Source organism: Ciona robusta, chromosome 5, assembly GCF_009617815.1.
Source record: "Ciona robusta chromosome 5, ASM961781v2".
In the NCBI taxonomy this organism is placed as follows: domain Eukaryota; kingdom Metazoa; phylum Chordata; class Ascidiacea; order Phlebobranchia; family Cionidae; genus Ciona; species Ciona robusta.
In genome coordinates, this window is record NC_143239.1 from 451,013 (window position 1) to 470,528 (window position 19,516).

Consider the following 19,516-nt stretch of genomic DNA (forward strand, 5'->3'; position numbering starts at 1 on the left):
GCATATTAATCCATTACTTATCTGAAATATTGATTTTAGCCATTAAAACAAAACCTTTAAAAATAGAAGAAAAGACAGTTTTTCATTTGTAAGTTCATTATTACCGCTATAGTTTTTCCAGAGAAATACCGAGTAGTCAAACAAATTGTTACGTAAACGGCAAATTGAACGCCGTCTTGTTTCCAAAATGACACACAGTGGGTATGTTTTTGGTAATTTCAAGAAAATCTTAAAATCAATTTAAAGGTTAGAAAGTGTAAAAAACATTTTTCTAAATTACTAACAGTACATTTTTGTATGAAGATTTAATATTGATAAATATTTTATCAATAATTTTTAACATAGTTTAATGTTATATTATTAAACTATTAAGCCATTAAGAAAGTGTTGTAGTCGTTTATAGGGTATATTCCTTATATCATCCCAAAATTGCATACGTTCTGTCTTTTAAAACAAAAGGCAGTATATTCTTACGTCTCCCACTCTACTATAGTAAAGAGATGGCGCTGTAGAGCTGTTTCTAGCAATCTCTCTTTTTTCAGTTAGAATCACGGTGGGCGCTAGAAGTGAAATGCCGCCCATTGGTTATGAGCCAAATTCTGATCACTGCATTCTGGCGAAACATTTTGGTGGAATTTTATAACATATAGTAGGGTTGGGAAAAATGGGACACTTTGTCAGACGACACTTTTTTAATTTTATTTTTGCGGATTTAATGATAATCATTAAAATAAGGTTACAGAATTATTCGACAGTATTATCACGACTTTATAAAACGCCTGTCGAAGCTGATTACTGTTTTTAAATATTAAAAAAATATGTAAAATAGAAACAGTATACTTTGAAGAGGTAAAAAAATGGGAAATAGTAAGTTGGTATTTTTTAATGCTCGCCAAATCATAGTAAAGCCATTGATTTTTTTAGTTTGCCAGTGCGAACAATTAAACTAGTTTCATAGCTTCATAAAACAACCTTGAATATTTCGTACAGTTTGGTTTTGTCTCATAAAACTAGTTTTAGTTTTGTAAAAAAACACTGAGATATAAGCATGAAAAAAATAGGCAGGGATCAAAATGACTTTATTTGAGATAAAAACAACAACAAAATATCGGTTTAACGTTATATATATGAAATTTACATGACAAAGAAACTAGCACAGCCTGTTAAACTCGGTAGGTTAACTGCAAGTTGCAGAATACTGCTAATGTAAATAAATTTCAATTTAGAGTCCCATCTTTCCCCACATTGTAGTTTTGTATGTTTTCATTGCCAAACTTTGAAAGATTTGCTTTTAATTTAGTAATTTATACCTCAGGGGATATTCAACTATAAGATACTGATATAATAAAAAGATAATATTTTGAAAATATATTCGAAATTTGGTCATTTGCACTTGGTGATAATTTGTAAGAAGTGGCTTGTGCCAAAAACAGAGTAGTAATATCCAATTTTTAGCAAAAATAAAAACTTTATTAATAGTTATTATCAATTTTCTATTATTACAAGATTATATACATTTGTAGGATACACCCATTGTCGGTCAAACAATACCAATTGTTATGCAATAATATAATGTATAAGTAACATGTTAAAAAAACTATACAGCATTAGGGCAAGAAAAAGAATGTTTATACCTAATTATCAAAGCATACAGTATTATTTCGTGTTATTTACGTATATTCCTATTTATAAATACACTTAATAATCAAAAGTACCAATGATTTTAAACTGTCCCATCTTATCTTGTGTGTTTTCAAATTTGTAAAATTTCACCTGTTGTGCAGATCGCTAAATAACTCCTCGTGTGTTTTATTACATTTTTTAAATTGGTGTCAATTAATAAAGGAATGATAGTACTAATTCGTGGTATTACCCAAAAACCGTCATCCATTTTGATATTGGAAATATTTGGCAACAGGTGCTTAAGTGTCCCATCTTTCCCCATTGTACTATAATTTACATAAAATAAAGAAATAAAAAACACTGCAAGAATAAAACAATACGCTATTGAAATATTAAATAAGTTAGGTGTAAAATTATGGTCGTTTGCTAGTATTGTTTTGTGGTCGTTTTTATTCGTCGGTGTTGTGTTGCTTGTTCACATGTTGGTATACACGACCCAATATTTCAAACATAAAAATACTGTACGGTTTTTGGGTGATACCATAAATGTGTACTTTGATACTTTCATTAATTGGGTATTGACAACGCTTCAATGAAATGTCGTTATTAATTTTCATTAATAAATAGTTCTTTTTATTGGGAATACAAGTAAATATCACGAAATAATAAATTTTGGCAACAAATTTGATGTTGCTACGTTGTGAACCGAACAAAAAAATAAGCTCTGCTGGTTTCTTTCCCACTTAAACTTTATATCAATATTTTAAAATGGTAGTTTTGTGCTGATTTTATCTCCAATTTAAACATATTGACCCCTGCCTCATTTTATCATGTACATATCTTTGTTTTCCTCACAAAACTAAAATAACTATTATGGGACAAAATCAAACAGAGCGAAATATTTTATTCTGTTTTATTTATCCACGATACTGAATGAATCATTCAAACTCGCAAACTACAACATTTCGGCCGCTTTAATATAATTCAGCGTGCATTGAAAAAATGTTGTATTGGTTAAACATCGAATTTTAACACTTAACACTAGTAATCGCCCCCGTTAGATTATAGCCAACTGTCGAATAATGGTGTTACATATATCGTCTATTATTAAATAACCCCCGTGAGTATAGGTCTAAAAACCATCTTAACCCATATGTCATTTTACCTTACTGTGCTATATTTATTTTAAGCGAAATAAAAAAAAAAAAAAACAAAAAAAAAGATGACAATATAATTCCGTAAAGATCGATTGAGGTGCTATAGTTGTGTGCAAGAAATTGTTTAATATCAACCTATGAAAGTCAACTGAGGTTAGCTACAAACAAATATATTTATTTAACGCTGGGTGATGTGATGAGTGAGTGGAATATTTGGTAATTGCACGTTATAATAAGAAGTCAGTGAATCGTGTTGTAACTTCAGCACACAAAGTTTAACGAGAACAAATTATTTAAGACGAAGTAAAACATAACGCCGTAATGTTTCCCAGTGAGACAAGCAGCACTTGGTTAAAATTCTGTATTTTTTTCTGTTTTTTAATGTTTATAACTTAATACGGTATGGTTTTTAACAATGTCGTTGTTTCGCAAAATATAGAATGGTGAAAATAGAATTAATTGAATGGTTGGAATATGGCTTAAGAGTTAACGTTTATCGAATTAAATACGTGACACGTTAACTTATAAAATCGGGTGTTTGAGGTAGTAGTTAATAAAGTAAGTTTAATGTTTTATTTACGGGAGCCATTTTGTCGGGATGTGTCATTAAATAACAGATGGAACTGCAAATGAGGTATATACGTCATCATGAAAAGGTATCTTATCTTAGATCTTTAGTTTCGCTTTGTTTATATTCTGGAATGCTTGAAGCAATAAACAGCGTTGTGTGACGTCATACCAGAGTATTTCTTGAATTATCCGCACACGAGGCAAATATACTGTTTGGTACGGCCGTTTATATTATAATGCGAATCGCCTTAGTTTGATATTTAATGCACATATCGATAAAACACAAGGGGGTATAAATATAAATACGTTGGTAAAAATCGCTGCCTTTCGTGGCGGAATTTTAAAAGATCTTTTTCTTCAACTCCGACAGAGAAAGATTACCATCTGCTGTCCACGACCTCGCACCCAGCGTGTTTCGGAAAACAAAAATTATCTTTAACCCAAACAAGGCTGAATATCAGGTTTGAAACTCACGATTACTGCATTTGTTTGGCCAAATATTTGGGTATTTTTATCGTGTTTATGATTGTTACCGGATTCGCTCTAGTGTGCATCGGTTTAATTTTCATTATTAAGGTTTAATGATAAGTTGGGAAACTTTCTTGGGGTTCGGTATGTAAATGAATTACAGGGACAACCATTTTTTTATATTATCATACAGTTTTTGCTCGTTTTATGTATTGAATCTTCGTAAATTTGTTTGGTTTTTAATATTTATTTTGAAATAAAATCGAAAACTTGGATTTTGTGTGATTAATACCAGGGTAAAAAATGTTTTTAATTTATGTTTATAATTAAACCTCGTCAAGATTAATTATGCTTAAACTTAAAATTGTCGCCATTTTGTGTGAACACAGATGTACCTTCACCTTCATTATATACAAGTCGCACGGCGTATGTTCTGTAAATCGAAATATGGGAACGGTTAACTTTTATATGACGCAATTCTATTAAAATACTTTAAATATTGAAGAGACGATTCGCATGTTGTAATAACTTGTTTAATATTTTTACCCTCGTAACTGAATGCTTGGTCGCCCACATTTCAACACGCACCCATTATAGAAGGATAGGGCGGTTTAACCAGTTGTGTTTTGATTGCGAAACACTCAGCGGATCGAACGTCGGTTCCATGGCGCACTGGTGGCTTATAGATGGTTGTATCTATTTCCCATCAGCCAGCTATTACTGCTGGTCTATACAAACAATACTCTCGTCGCTAATACTCAAGTATATCGGGCGCTCTTTTTGTTTGGACAGAACCGGTCTGGTTAATTTATTTCATTTCTATTTAATCCATTAAACTACAAAACCCCAAAATTACACAAAGAATAAAAATATTTTAATCGTACCACTTTACAAAAATATTCAAATTACAAATATTTATAATATGTATTTATATTTTACCCAGGTGATATTATATAATGCATTATAAACTAGAACTCACAAAAGAATAAGTTGAACATAAGGCATATTTTAATACAATTTTGGGTGAAATCCGTGATTTCTTTGAAGTTATTGGTGCGAATGGTCAGCTGTGACACGGTCAGCCTCTGCGACATTTTTCAATAAAGTTCTGGTAACTGGATACCACTGCGTGTCCAACAATTCCTTTGTTCATGGAGTCGACTTTCGTTTAAAAGTGGTCGCTAATTTAAAGACGGGAAAACGGTAGCGAACTTTGTTAAGTTTCTTTCTGCGTAGGTTTTAGAACTGTTAAGTGCATCTTAGCTATAAGCTGAACATTATTAATACTTTTCATCAATCCGTTATAATCAGGGCTTTAATTTTCCAAAATTAAAAAAAGTGTAGCACCGCGATCGAGTATTTTACGTTGTTGAAATATTATTACACAGTGAATTTTCAAGCGTTCACGGATCTTAGTTTTTCGCACTCACCGACACCTGGGCTGTTTTAATATAATCCATATAATAACCGAAATCTTTGTTGCTACGGTTGAAAATTGTTACTCTGCAATATAACCAGGAAGAAACCTTTTCGCTCAAATCGAAATACAACTTTTGTCTTTCCTAAAGTTTTAACAACAAATTACGACAACGTAGATCTTTTTTAACTTTAAATATTTAAAATACGAATTCTACCGTCGATACAAATAACACGTTGCATTAACTGGAGCCTTGGAAAAAAAAGTTAAAAAATGAAATTTCTAATTTGTAGAATGTTCAACTCTTTACAAAACTTCAAAATTTAAAAGTAACTATTATTTTTGTTACAAGTATATTTAATTTAAAAGATATGTGATAATAGTTTTGGCAAAACAGTTATCCGAAAATATCGACCGAACAAACAAAATGGCGGCGATTGTGATATTTCGATCATGTCCAAAATATTGAAATAACTGAATAGTACGTTGCGTGATTCGTTTGTTTTCGACAAGTTAGTTAAGCAACTAACATATATTGTGCGTTCAGGCCGTAACCATGTATTACGACGTAATAAGTTGAAATCGTTAGTGTCTTTAAAAACGAAGCGGTGTTCACACCATTAGAAATAAGTGACGTCGTTCACCGAAACGTTGCATCGGAATGTTTGCAAAAATAATCTACGGTTGTCTATATTGTGTGGATGTATTTATCAAATCCACCATAGTTAGCGGGTGGTCGTCTGTATGTACTGCTTGGTAAACTGTTAAACTGGCCCGGTGTCTGAAGTGACGTAAAGTCTGTAGACAATGACGTCATATTTGTGACGTCAGAATGGTAATGATGTACCGGATTAGCAAATGCACTGTGGTAGCTTGGTTTAATAGGAAGTGACGTCAATCTTTGATTTGATGTGACGCCGTATGGACTACCAGTACTTCCGGTATAGCAATGCGGGTTGGTGGTGGTAGGGGTGTGGTAAGCGTAACATGTTGAAACACTTTCATTGTTACAGATGATACCACGTACGCTTGGTGACGTCATTGCGCCGTATAAACCTGATGAAGGGCTCGGTTGGCTTTCAGATGATGTGTTTGCTTGTAAACTGCGGTCGACATTGTTTGTTCCTTCTCTATCAAGCAAATCTCGCTCTGAGTTTAAACCATCGTGTCGCATATTGTCTGAATATTCAGAAACCTCTGGTGGAAGGTTTTCGTTTGGCCGTGGGTGGCCGATGATATTTTCAATACTAAACATCCTCGCATTTGTAACATTCGGTGACACCGTCATGGGAGCACCGTAATGCCCCATCATCTGATGGACCGGTGCTCCAGCACTACCAGGGTGCATAATCGGTTGCAAGTAATTACCTCCAACAACCCCTGGTTGGCCATAGTAAGCATTAGAAGGTGTATGAGGGTGTGTGCTATATTGCTTTAAAGCATTGGTCGGTGTGAAAGCGCTCTGGTCGTGCATGTAGGAACTCAAAAAAGCTTTTTCGGTATCAGATCGTTTAAACCTCTTTCGACGACGTAGAAATGAACCATTGTCAAACATATCCTCAGCCGCTGGGTCAAGGGTCCAATAATTTCCTTTCCCCGGCTTCCCTGGTTCTCTTGGTAGTTTAATGAAGCAATCATTGAGAGTCAAGTTGTGCCGAATCGAGTTTTGCCACTTCTTATTCTGCTCACGGTAGAATGGAAATCGTTCCATAATAAACTTGTAAATATGACCGAGCGTGAGTTTACGTTCTGGTGAGCTTGCTATTGCCATGGATATCAACGCAATGTAACTATAAGGTGGTTTCCCTCGTTGAATGGGTCGCTTTCGACGTCGCCCTGAACTTGTTGTTGTTATGACGTCACAATCCATTGTAGTTTTCACATTCTCTCGATTCTTTTCATCCAAACTTTCGTCATCAACAGCGGTGACATCATCAACGCTACTCTCGCTTAGTTTCGTCACAGTTTCGTCACTTTCAGCCAAGTCAACCTTGTCATCGATTTCCAGTAAAGTTTGTTCCACCTCGGCTGGTGTTTGTAAATCGGTGCGTCCGATGTCGGTGAACTGCTGTGTGGCCTCGTCCTTACGCTGCAGTTCATCGTATGTTGGATTGCATGGTGTGAAAGCAACTTCAGAACGAGGAGGTTCACAGGTCGGGGTGCTATGAAAAGGCTGCTGGTTGCGGGAAGCATCCTTAACTACAGGTGGTGCGTATGAAGATGGGTTCAAATATTGTCGGTCTAGGTAGCTGTGTGGGTTGCCTTGCTCAAAGTGGCCAGGTTGGATCGGGTAATGACTGTAACGATGGTTGGAACTAAAGCTTGCTGGTTGATCATGCGGTATGTGCTGGTTGGATGGATTCTTTGCATGAATGTGTGGGGATGAATGGTGAACTCCGTGTATCTGTGGGTTTAAAACAACAATTATATATTGTAACCTTATAAATATAGTAGGATGGGGTAATATGAGACGCCGTTTTTTGTCTCGTGCCATTTGGTAGTAAACATATAGGATATTTACAGATTTTTATAACCGTAGCCACGTGACTCTAAACGAGCATTTTTAATTGTTTGAAACACGATCAGGAAAATGGTATCTGGTTGCTAACGGTATCCCATCATTCTCCACAGTTATACAGTGTATGTGGAGCAGTATTCAGTAATGGTGTGTAAGGTCATCGAATAAAATACGTTAACACAAATGTGATTGAAGAGTGAACGTCATGCGAAAATACAATGTAGTAATTAAAAAGTTTCGATTTATAATAATACATTTTAACCTTTTACGTTGAGTGTGATGTTATACAAACTATAACGACAATAAATGCAATCGCATATAGTATGTGATTTATACTTAAATTATTAAAATCTGATAAGGAAAAAAATAAGGGCAGTCATGCAGGGTCAACCCAATGTTTAATTTCATAAATTGCCAGAGAGCACGAGGTGTTTATACATAGCATCTACCGTGTGTTTAAGAAGGCCCCCACGTAATACAGGGACACCGCTTTACCAATGTGGAATTCGCATTTAACGTGTTGGTTGCGCCATTTTAATAAAACGCGCCCATCGTTAAAATAAATGATTACGCTGTAGTGAAGAATTATGAATAAACAAAAAATGCACAAGTACAAGATAACGTATAATGTATGCTCAATTGTTTGAACAAAAACGAAATGACAAAATTTGAAGTTTAGATGGAAAATGGCGGAACGTCATTATGCGCGTGCAAGAGAATATAGCATTGTTTTAATAAATTTACGGAAGCGGATTTTTATTATCAACATGAATTATTTTCAACAAACCACGTGAGTAGTTCAGTTCTATTAATAACTTTATTTCGATTATAAAAATATATCAACTGTCGGGTTATATTACTTTACGGACAGTTTTAAATCCAACAGAACTCGAACAAGTTGTTTTATCTTCCACAATGCAATAACTTACCTCGTGGTAATAAGTCAACATGATCCCAATATTAACAGATAAACCAAAAATTCAAAATCCTAGTCTTTTGTCTGGCGCTGCTTCATAACAAACATTAATAAACCATTCAGCAAAACCTTAAACATATTTGAAGCAAACACAACCCCCTCCCAACAATTATACGTCCCAGACATTGATTCTTCAGGACCCTTTGTCCCCGCTTAACTATAAACTGCCGCCATTTTGACTGTACAATATTCTTCAATAACATGTTTAAAATTTAAATTAATGATTATATTTTCATTAGAAACTAGATCTGAACTGTCTATCTTCATATTACCTTGTATCTGGCTTATACCAATGTTATATTATTAACAATATAATTTACAATTCCACATATATTGGAACCGAGGTACCTCGTTTTTACGCGATTCAAAACTTGACTAAAATATGCGGAGGTTATTTAATATTCCATCAAAACGCTAAGATACTGTTTTAGAATCCGGATAAAGTAAGCGCGATTCACTAAAGAAACTCCGACAATATGTGTGTCGTGCATACAATCCGCCCGTATTCACGCTCCAGTGACAATGTTACAGAGCAACGTTTTTCCTCGAAATGTCTTCGCCTTCTTACCCACGATACAAATGGTAAAATTTACGCGATTTTGAATCAAAAACCAACATTTGGTTTGAATTATTTGTTTTTGTAATGTTCAAATGAACCTTTTAATATCTAAAAAATAGGGTGGGAAAAAGGGACACCTTTTCATTCTATTTTCTTTTCCCATTCGGTAGTAAACAAAAAACATTCAAAGAATTATAAAACCGTATCCTCACTTCCATTGACCGTTATTAATTGTTCAATACACGATCAAGATATTTAGATACTATGTGCTAAATGTGTTCGACTTCTCCCACTCTACTTTTTATCCGTAGTGGTAATACGTTGTATTAAGAATCTTTGTTTTATAATTTTAAATGTTTATAATTTTGTGATAACGCTTACCATTGTTATTTTTACTTTAAACACACAATACAAGCAGTGAATAGTTACCTGCTGTTGACTTAAATCGTTTCCTTGTTTCGGGGGTGCGCTGCAGTCTACGCCGGACACGGCTTCTTCATTTTCCGCCGAGTTCTCGGCGCTGCTCGATGTCAACATTAACGGCGGTAATTTTATACAGGGGAGGATAGAAACCCCGGGGTCGGAAATAGTTTCAATCTTTCCATCACCCTGGTTGTCATCAGCAACGCTGAGTGAGGTTCGGGTGAAGCATCCTGTGCGAGTGGGTAAGTTGCTCGGATCTCCAGTGGGCCGAAATATTCCAAAGTCATCAAACGGATCGAAACTTGGATCCCGTCCAAAGTTATAAGCATTACAGTACGACAGATTTGGTATAAATGGTTGATATCCGTTCATACAATGGTTAGTGAATGTTTGGTAATCTTGGTACGTTGTTGTATGATGTGCGGCTGAATAATTGTGGGCTCGTTTCTGATCCATCTGATGATTATCTGAAGACATTTCATCAACGGACGTGTCAAGTCTCTTCGTTTCATTAAAACTGCTCGAAGTTAGTTCCAACAGTTGACTTGGTCTGTTTGACGTTCCACTTTCGTAGTTGTAAGTACATATTGCTGGGAAAGAAAATAGCGTGACAGTTATTTGAAGTTTTGCACAACACATAATATTTTCAAAATAACTATCTAGACTACATAATAACGTCAAATGTTGAACATACTTGGTGTGTAGCTGGTGATGTGAAGCAGTTGTTTGACATCATCAACATTTTTTGCTTCTTCGAATGAAGTTATGTTGGTGGCGAGATGGCATTGTGACGTCACATCAGGGGTCGCGTGATCGTGCATAATATTTGATGACGTAATGTTAGATGACGTAGGTTGATTATCAGAACATTCAGTCAACATTATCGGCGCAACGGCGGTTGCCATAACGATTAAACTAAACCAAGGACTAAATAAAATAAATAATTTAAAATGCAATCTAGAAAACTGAACAAATATTTGCTTTACTTTGGCCTTGCATATTTTTTACTAACTTTATTTAAAATCTATTTTCCAAAGGGTGCTAAGCTAGGCAAGTGACTGGCAGAATTGAAATCACAAATTGAATCTGTTTTGTCGCACCCAGGTATTTAATGTCCCGGTCCTTTTGCTGACGTTAGGACTATAAAGTGGGTGCTTGAGAATTTCTGTTGTTCTTGGCCATCTCCCGATACAACCAGGCAAACGGTGAGCACATTACAATCTCCACCGAAAGTCTAAAACCTGTTAAAGCTTTTAAAATCAAACCAGGAAAAATGTGAGAAAATTATTTTTACGTGAGAATTGAACTCACTAACTTTTAATTTAACCTTTCTTTCCAAAGTTTCATTACACCAATCCATACTACAGTAGTATACTAAGGTACTACATATATAGATTAACTATAAAGTCCTCGCACTCCACGTACAGTCGGATCGTTCGGATTCAATCTCGGCCGAGGATCTTTCACATTTTATCGACGTCGCTCTATTGTAAACGAACAATACATGGAACCATCAGCCGCTTATTTGAGATCCGTATTAAACGAAAGACGGCGACGAAATATATTTCAGATCCAGTTAAAAAGCACGATTACTTTTCGAGGGAGCGACATTTAGGTTTTATTGTTAACGTTACAACGGTTATTATGACGTTTAACGTTTGTGATGTAACTCAGACAACAACTTAATAAAAAGATATGTAAATATGTTGTATCGCTTTTTATAAAACATATTTCAGGACAAAAATACGCCACAGTTAACGTCATATGAAATTACGTCACTGTTACGTCACTATTATAACCGCACCTCCAACCACGCGACACAAGACCTAGTTTAAACATATTATTTAAGACTGAATAGAATAACCGTCAATGAAACGACGCAAAAAACAACAGTTTTCACAAGCGCCGTTACATTAAATATTGGATGTAAATATACAAGGGGAGTCTAAAAGCACCAAAAGGGGAATATCGTTGTCCATATTTGCAAAGTGTCTTTACACTACGTCTGTGACAAAACAAACACCAACAATGGTTTCTCATTTCAAGGTGTTTGTGTTAAATCGAAGTTATCCTCTGGTGACCAGTGGTAAACATTAGCAGATCTCGTACACGTGCGGGTAATCCGACAGCAAACCACACGCAGCCTGAACAAATAAATGTTTCCTTTGAATTTTTAGACTTTTTCAGCCCACTTGATGCGACCTGAACCAATCGCGTAAAAACTAGGTAGAATAAAAAAATGTGTCGAATTTATTGCAAACCCGAGCAAAGTTTAAAGTTATAGTTGTTTTTATGTTCTACATTAATATACAAGTATCTGTTTTAATTCCTACATATCCTACTGTATGTTATGAAGACCAAATAGTTTCCTCTTAAATAAACCCACCCGTATATATTAAAATATACTTGACCGTTTATACTGACCAAGTAAAGCTGTTTGTAGTCTATCAAGATTATTTTGCGATTACAAAAGTAATAAACATGTAGTTCATCTGGACAGATTGAGTGAAAACGCCACAGTAAGGTTTGATTGACAGGTCGAGTGAAAACTAATAAAAACGGTCAGTGGTCATTGGTTGGGATACCTCAGCTACTACAAGTGACGTCAAGCTCACCACTGAAGCGTGACCGACGGATGGTTTCCTCTCAACTACGTGGGTGATGGGGTGAGAGATTAAAATTTCAAAGTCGTCAAAATTTTATTAGGCGCCTCACTTTGTAAAACGTTCACTACAATAAAGTTACTGCACTTATGTGTAAATAATAAACTTGTGTAAATATGACACACAGTAATAAAATGATTAAATTCACTAAAACCTAAACGAGTAAAATACAAACGCTACACTTCATGATACTTGCTGGAGTTAAACAAATGCATTCGAGGAGCATGATTGAACATCTTTTTGTGGTTAATGATGACGTCATGCTTAGGTTGACCGTTGACTGTGACGTCAGAAGTCGGTGCCGCGGTTTTCATTAGTTTACGTTTTACTTCGTTGTATTTTGCCTGAAAAAATATCATTTTTAACTTGGGTCCGATAGAATCTATCGGATAAATCGAACAACAGCGAAATAAATAATTTGTGTGGTCGGTTCGTAGGAGAGTGGGAATATTGGACGCGAATATATTACTCTCCCCGATTATAAACCTATTATGGCTGAAGTGGGACTTCCGTGGAGTAATTATTGATGCGATAATTCTCCAACTGAAAAGTGGGGAAGGTTTCAATTGGATGAAGAGACCCTTCAAGCACTTGGTGCGTTGGAGCAGGTAAGTCAATCATGCGAACCTATTACCTGTCGTCGTCATCAGATACTGAAGAACGGTTGAAGTCATCAGTTTTATTTGGAATCGTCGCTGGAATTCGCTAAGACCGATAAAGACGGTAGCGCGATAAGAGCAGCTATTGTATCGGGGACCGTTCTGCTGTGGCGTCGCCGCGCGGTCTACGGTTTGAGGGTCGAACGAAAGATTAACTTATTTCAGATACGAGTTAAACCTCAATCTTTTGATCGCATCGTCTTTCAAAGTAACAATAAGCATTCAGTTGAATATATCCGTCAATATCTATAATACATATATATGTTTGAGTGCGTGAGTTTGAGTGTGGGTCGTGATCATTGGGTTAACTACTACACTAGTACACTACACCGAAATATGACCAAAACATTCGATTAATCATATATTCCTATTAAGGTGACTTCTTACCCGGTCACTGTGACGTCATAGACCACACAAGGCGGGGAATGAAAACAAATGGAATTATAAATCGAACAATGGGTGTAGGAAGTATTCATCGTGATTGGATTAAACGGAGCGATCAGCTCAAGTATTCTCGTAGGTAGCGATTCGTCATCCCGACCACACTTATGGGAGGAAATATTCATTCCCACGCACAAGGTGGGTTGGACTTACACCGAAAAAAAAACGAACACAAAGTTAAAAACCACCAATATAAAATTTAACCGTCACGTGATTTTCTTAATAAGCGAATCACCGCATCAATAAACTATTAGTGAAACGTCACACGAAGTTAAACAAAACTTGAGTAATGGTCCCAACAGCTCCACGCATGAGTAATCACGATACAACAAATGAGAGATTGGATTGAAATAAAACGCATTAACACCATACCTTGGCTAAGATACACACGACTAATACAACATGTTGTGATAAAACGTCGCTGGTTGGGCTACAGGTGGTACGGTGCGATGACGCTAAAATGGAGCTGATCACGGTATGACGTCACACAAGGCGATGAGCATGACGGGTTGAGTTTTATTGGAAATATTTAGAGCAGGCTGTTTCGGGGATCCGTTCATTTCAAATGGGTTAAGTATCGAAGGTGTTGAGAGACAGAATATCGCGAATCGTCGATTAAAACAACATCGGAAATTCGACATCTTTTGTGCAGATAAATATTAAAATCACAATCGACATACGCGGATGGTTTAAAATAGAAATAAAATTTCTTTTTTTTACTAAAATTAATCGCGATGTTCGCGCAGGTGACTAGCGCGATGATTATGACGTCACAATCAACCGATTCGAAAGCGGTGGAAACACAAAAGCTTGACGTCACGGTTGAAATGATTTCAACATGTAAACAAAATGAGTGTATAGCAAAATACAACGCAATAATAAAATCTGCACTCCTTATTATAACGCGTGCATGACGTCACATATGCCACGTGACATTGGTTTGCTTTGTAACATGAGACGCAGAGTAACGTCGATTCCGGGTCACGGAGAATTAAATCTTTGTCGGGTTTTCTACCATACTATGTTTACTTAGTTGGGGTTGTGTCAACGGAGGATGGCCCTTGTTACAACATAACCACGTGTTTCTGTTTGGCTAGCGGGGGAATTACCCGACCCAAGTAAAATGTCCGCGGCAAATTTGAAATGCCGAAGTTTATCACAAGTAATTGTCGGGGATCAGTGTGGGCGGGAAAACATGGAGTCCATTATTTAAGGCAACGGCAGTATAACGCGCTATGTATATCTGAGTCTATTTGCGGGATAATAAATTCAAAATGCAGAACCGTACAACATTGTTTTCAAAAACTATAAGTCGTAAGAGGTTTGCGACATCTCATAAGAATCGTTAGCAAGGTACATCAAATACAGGAAGATTATGAACTCGAAGAACCGTAACTAAGAACTACGCTGATTAGACCACCAGTGAATAATGATCGTGACGTCACCACAGCATGTTGGGTGGTTGTCATTGTTAGCAAAGATGAAACAAAGATGCAGACATGGTGGGGTCGGTAGGTTATCTGAGGATCTCCAAGCGGGGTTGGATATCCGTTATCTAGAGTCCGCGAATATTGCATGTGATGTACTCACTATGCATTCAGCGCTGCGTTTAAAACATTAATTCCAAACCGTGAGTAGATAGTAGAGCAGAGCGGGTGTAGCGAAGCGGTCAGAAGCCCTACTTAAAATAACTTGATGGCAAATCAGGAAGACGAACGAAGATCTGAAAGTTGGGTCTTTGAACTAAAGTTTTGAGTGAAATGAGAGCAGGATAGTGGTGACGGTTGGACGAGCCGAACCATGGTTCTCACTGTGTGGGAAGGTGGCTGTTCACTATTTTGGTAAAACTTTTTAAAAGATGGTTTGATGATGCAAATAAATATGTTGAATAATGCTGCCCTGCGAGCGTGTGGTTACATTGGAGACAGAAACATTTGTTTGCGTTCGTATGAAGACCGTTAGTGGGATCTTAGAAAAGATTCATTACATCCGTCAATATTTTATAATACTGACTATTGTCCGTGATTAAGTATTGACACAACGATGAAAGCTACGCTGAGGATACATTCTGTAAACAACACGACATTTTAACATGAGATATTGGATTAAACTTAATCGCAGTAAACACTGTGACCAGAAATGAACGTTGCATTAGCATGCCCATTAGAGAGGCTTTTTTGCAGCAATTCTATTAACTCTCTAATGATTTCGGCAACCCTACAACAGAGTAGCGACAAATACGTGATCGGGGTCTGATAGTATCGAGGTGTGAAGCGGAACATCCTAAATAAGAAACATCGTTACCTTGTTATAACAAAGCACTCCAGCAATAGCGACCAACATCCCAGCAATGTTCGTCAACGTAACCGGGTTCCGCAGTGCAACAAGTGAAGCGCTGATCACCACGATTCGTTTAGTTGCGTTCGCGACAGAGTAAGACAATGGGGAGATCTGGTAAAATAATAAAATATATTGTTGCGTGACATTAAACATGTGGTGGGCAATATGAACGATGTTATGTCCACGGTAATCTAAATTGTTTGTGTTTACGGCTTTGCTGTTGTTAGTCAAATAAAGTACCGACACAATATATAGACAAAACATTAGACGATCCTTATGCACGAGTGGCGTTATAATGTGATTATGCATATCGTATTACCATAGAGTATAGACGCTTACCAACGATACGACGGTAAACGCAACCATGTTCTGCCCGAAGTTACAAACAGCATCCAAACATAGCAGCAAGAATATGGTGAAGGGTTGATACATCTGTAGGGAGGGTTCAAAGTTGAGTTTAAATATTAACAAAACTATTTTACTAAAATCGGTTGTCATTAAACATCTGTTATTAAAAAGCAGTTGTAATATGTCATCAATGTTTTATTCATCTATACACTAAGATTATAATAAAATTGTTTACTTAATTCACAAAATTTTCAAAATAATTATTTTTCCAATGTTACAAAGCTGTTGGTAATTATTTCACCAATATCTTTACAAAATGGCCGCTCTCTTTTGTTAAATACAACATATACCTCTCTCTACTGCCACCAAAGGACTTAGTTTAATTAGGACTAAAACGATTTTTAAAAGGGCCTACTAAAGGGAAAATCAATTGTATATTGTTAGAGTTGCTGAAATGTGATATAAAGGTACCTTCAATGTTTCCAAAAAATCACGTGAGGACTGCTAAAGTAAAATAAACTGACAGTGCGACAATAGGATAAGGGAATTTGTTACATTTCTGTGTGACAAAATACCAACTTATGCTGTTGCTGACACAACACGTTTTAACGTATTTTTAAAGTTGGTTTGCAACACCAGACTTTTTTATATTAAATTGTTCCCAATGTCCCTCTGATGTAAAATTTCCTTTTAACAATATGTTGGTCATTCGCAATAAATAAATTGCAGCGCGCTACTGCTGTATTCTCACATATTGCTGCATGACTGCAACGAAACAGCGGAAAATTATCATACTAGATGATATATTGTTTCTATAGATAACAAGGCAGTAGAGACCACTTTAAATAAGAAACACTCCACGAATATGGCTACTCATTTTAAAATACTAAGGTTTTTTTGTGTTGCTGGAAAACATTTCTTTATAATAGTTTAAAGTAGAAAAATATCCGGCCCTTTAACGCTAAAAATTATAATTTTAAGCAGAAAAATAACAATCCAAAAATAAAGATTCTGTTACAAAAATAAAGAATAAGCATCTGGACAAAAATAGATTAAAATTGGTGCATGTGCACACAACTCATGATCACCTTGGTCCTGTTGATTTGGTTTTCTTGAGCAAACCATTGCCTTACATCTGTAAACAACCACACAGGAATTGTAAGAATAAATGAAAGATAACCAAGTAATTGTAGTAAGTGCAAATGGTGGATGCGTGTATCTTGCATAACCTGATTAATATAATGTGATGATGAACCTTATCCATATTATTTACAAAATAACTATGAGAAAACATACTTTCTTGGAATAAATATTTTGTAGTGAAAAGTTGACAGTTGCGAATAAAGAGGTGAACAGACCAATGAGGTTGAAAGATAATTCGGTGATGGTTGCCACTGCAATGCCGCATACAATCGGTAATAAAGAAAAGTAAACCTAAAAACAAATTTGAATATGTATTAAGACGTATCACATGATACGATGCTATTATAGGCTATTATATTTTAAAAACTCAGAGCTAGGTTTAACATTTTATTTGACTGCCATGATTTCTATAGAAATCTCAAACCTCAATATTTGAATGGTTCTAACTAAATTGGATTTTACAACAAAACTTTGGTTGCTAAAACAAACCATTCGAAAAGTTTGTACAACTCCCATAGACCGTTGTAAATGATTAAAACACGATCAGGATACTTAGATATTATGTGCTAAAGGTGTCCCATCTTTTCCCACCCTACTATTTATACATATTGTTTTAATTCTCTGATGATGTCAGTATGAAAAAGAATATATTTCTTACTTGCCATGATTGTTTCTGATTGAACAAACAACGAGTTAATAGGACGGTGAATATTGGCATCGAAGCTTTTACTGTGAAACAATTTCATGATAAAAAATCGGATTGAAGCATTTTTTATGAATTGTTTGATAAAAAAAATGCAATTGAAGCTTTTACTGTGAAAGAAGTTTATGATGAAAAAATGTGATTGAAGCACTTTTCATGAACTGTTTGTTTGCTAACATGGCTTCATTAAAAAATGCATCAAAAATTTCTCATACATTTTAAATGTAGACTAGGTTTTTAATGTAATCATCATTGTTTCATCTATTGATCGGCACATAATCACCAAGAACAAGATTATTTTTTCCACTAGATAGAATAATACAGGAAGTATCAATTAAAATATTTACCTGTGTGAGAATATGACAAAGGAACTTTATAAATGCTGATTTGTGATGAAACCGAAGCCAACACTTTGCCGATAGCAAGAGGAATAATAACATAAAAGTAATATCTTTTTTTTATTGGAATTCTGGGTGGAATCTAGAAAATAAAGATGGGTTTTATTGAGCGCACTGTAAACTATTGTTTTATGACATGTGATGTCAATTAATTAATTATTATTAAACTTTTAAAGCAAAGAACAAGAGCCTGGAATGGTTTAAAAATTTGAAAGTTAACACCCGGAATTGACATTTATTTGTAACCAACCTCAATAAAACTACAAATAAAATGAGCCACGACAACCAACAAACAAGGATCTGTCAACATAGTTAGAGCAAAATACAAACCTTCCATTTGTTTAACACGGGACCAAGTAAAAGTATAACAGCAGCTGAATGGGACAGTGATACAGTGGTTGGGAATGGAAAATCAGTTAAAACAACTTTGCCAATAATGTTTCCAAGTGCACTCAATGAATACCTGAAGGATAGATATTTATCGATTTACAAAATAGGTCTACTTAACTTTTTATATATAAATACCATACACACTTGACACTCTACATGTTCACTTTAACAAATCATGCTAGCTATTTTTAACAGCAGTTTATCATTATCATACACCTGGGAAATTCCTACTTCAAATATAAACTGTGTATGAAAAAGAAACAAAAAGAGAGACAACTTGTATTACTTTTTCACAGGCGGTAAATTTTGATTAGATGTTCATTTAATTACTAGGCACTGGTAAGAAGTGCTCCGGTACGTGTTGAATTATAATATCTAGTTATAAAACTAAGGCACCACTTACCAAGCAACGCACAGCAAAGCTATTTTCCGTACATTCCGATAAATGTTTCTTTTCGACAAAGAATCGTTCATGTTTTATTATTAACCGCAAGTAACTTACGCAACATCTTCGACGTAAGGAAAATTAAATGCCGTCGTGTCCAGTCAACGTGTCTATCCAGATGATAACTAAACATCCAAAATACGGCAGAACCATAGAAATACCTTTCACTGAAACCATAGATACCTTGTAAGGTATCTATGCTGAAACAGAGCGGCTTTGAAACAGAGCACTCTGCTATTGAAAACATATACAAGAGAGCTTGTTAAAACCACAGT

At 35.6% G+C, this 19,516-nt stretch overlaps 2 protein-coding genes across 7 annotated transcripts; both read right to left on the reverse strand.

Moving 5' to 3' along the window:
- Window positions 1-1,448: 1,448 nt before the first annotated feature.
- On the reverse strand, window positions 1,449-12,259 carry LOC149735266 (uncharacterized). The gene is made up of 3 exons (XM_089878136.1): window positions 10,406-12,259; window positions 9,718-10,301; window positions 1,449-7,639 (listed from the first exon to the last, which is right to left on the reverse strand). Exons 1-3 carry the CDS (start codon window positions 10,614-10,616, stop codon window positions 5,924-5,926), a joined length of 2,511 nt encoding a protein of 836 aa, XP_089734262.1. The 5' UTR covers window positions 10,617-12,259; the 3' UTR covers window positions 1,449-5,923.
- A 132-nt stretch (window positions 12,260-12,391) lies between these two features.
- On the reverse strand, window positions 12,392-19,413 carry LOC149735267 (solute carrier family 35 member E1 homolog). Of its 6 annotated transcripts, XM_089878144.1 has the most exons (10): window positions 19,200-19,413; window positions 18,737-18,869; window positions 18,356-18,488; window positions 17,964-18,034; window positions 17,459-17,596; window positions 17,251-17,391; window positions 16,154-16,246; window positions 15,779-15,925; window positions 13,009-13,158; window positions 12,392-12,718 (listed from the first exon to the last, which is right to left on the reverse strand). In XM_089878144.1, the coding sequence occupies exons 1-9, from the start codon at window positions 19,268-19,270 to the stop codon at window positions 13,054-13,056; spliced, it is 1,032 nt and encodes a 343-aa protein (XP_089734270.1). In that variant the 5' UTR covers window positions 19,271-19,413; the 3' UTR covers window positions 12,392-12,718; window positions 13,009-13,053. The 6 variants fall into 6 exon arrangements, with proteins under 6 accessions (XP_089734270.1, XP_089734269.1, XP_089734273.1 ...); XM_089878143.1 differs by lacking the exon at window positions 13,009-13,158 and having other exon boundaries at window positions 19,200-19,408; XM_089878147.1 differs by lacking the exons at window positions 12,392-12,718; window positions 13,009-13,158 and adding an exon at window positions 13,164-13,279 and having other exon boundaries at window positions 19,200-19,411.
- Between the last annotated feature and the right edge of the window lie 103 nt (window positions 19,414-19,516).

Coding starts and splice junctions, on each gene's coding strand:
- LOC149735266 (XM_089878136.1), bottom strand. CDS start 10,616: ATGGCAACCGCCGTTGCGCCGATAATGTTGACTGAATGTTCTGATAAT. Junction 10,302..10,405: donor CATCACCAGCTACACACCAA/GTATGTTCAACA, acceptor TTTCTTTCCCAG/CAATATGTACTTACAACTAC. Junction 7,640..9,717: donor ACGATTTAAGTCAACAGCAG/GTAACTATTCAC, acceptor TTAAACCCACAG/ATACACGGAGTTCACCATTC.
- LOC149735267 (XM_089878143.1), bottom strand. CDS start 19,270: ATGAACGATTCTTTGTCGAAAAGAAACATTTATCGGAATGTACGGAAA. Junction 17,597..17,963: donor ATCAGAAACAATCATGGCAA/GTAAGAAATATA, acceptor ATTTGTTTTTAG/GTTTACTTTTCTTTATTACC. Junction 15,926..16,153: donor CGTTTACCGTCGTATCGTTG/GTAAGCGTCTAT, acceptor TTATTTTACCAG/ATCTCCCCATTGTCTTACTC.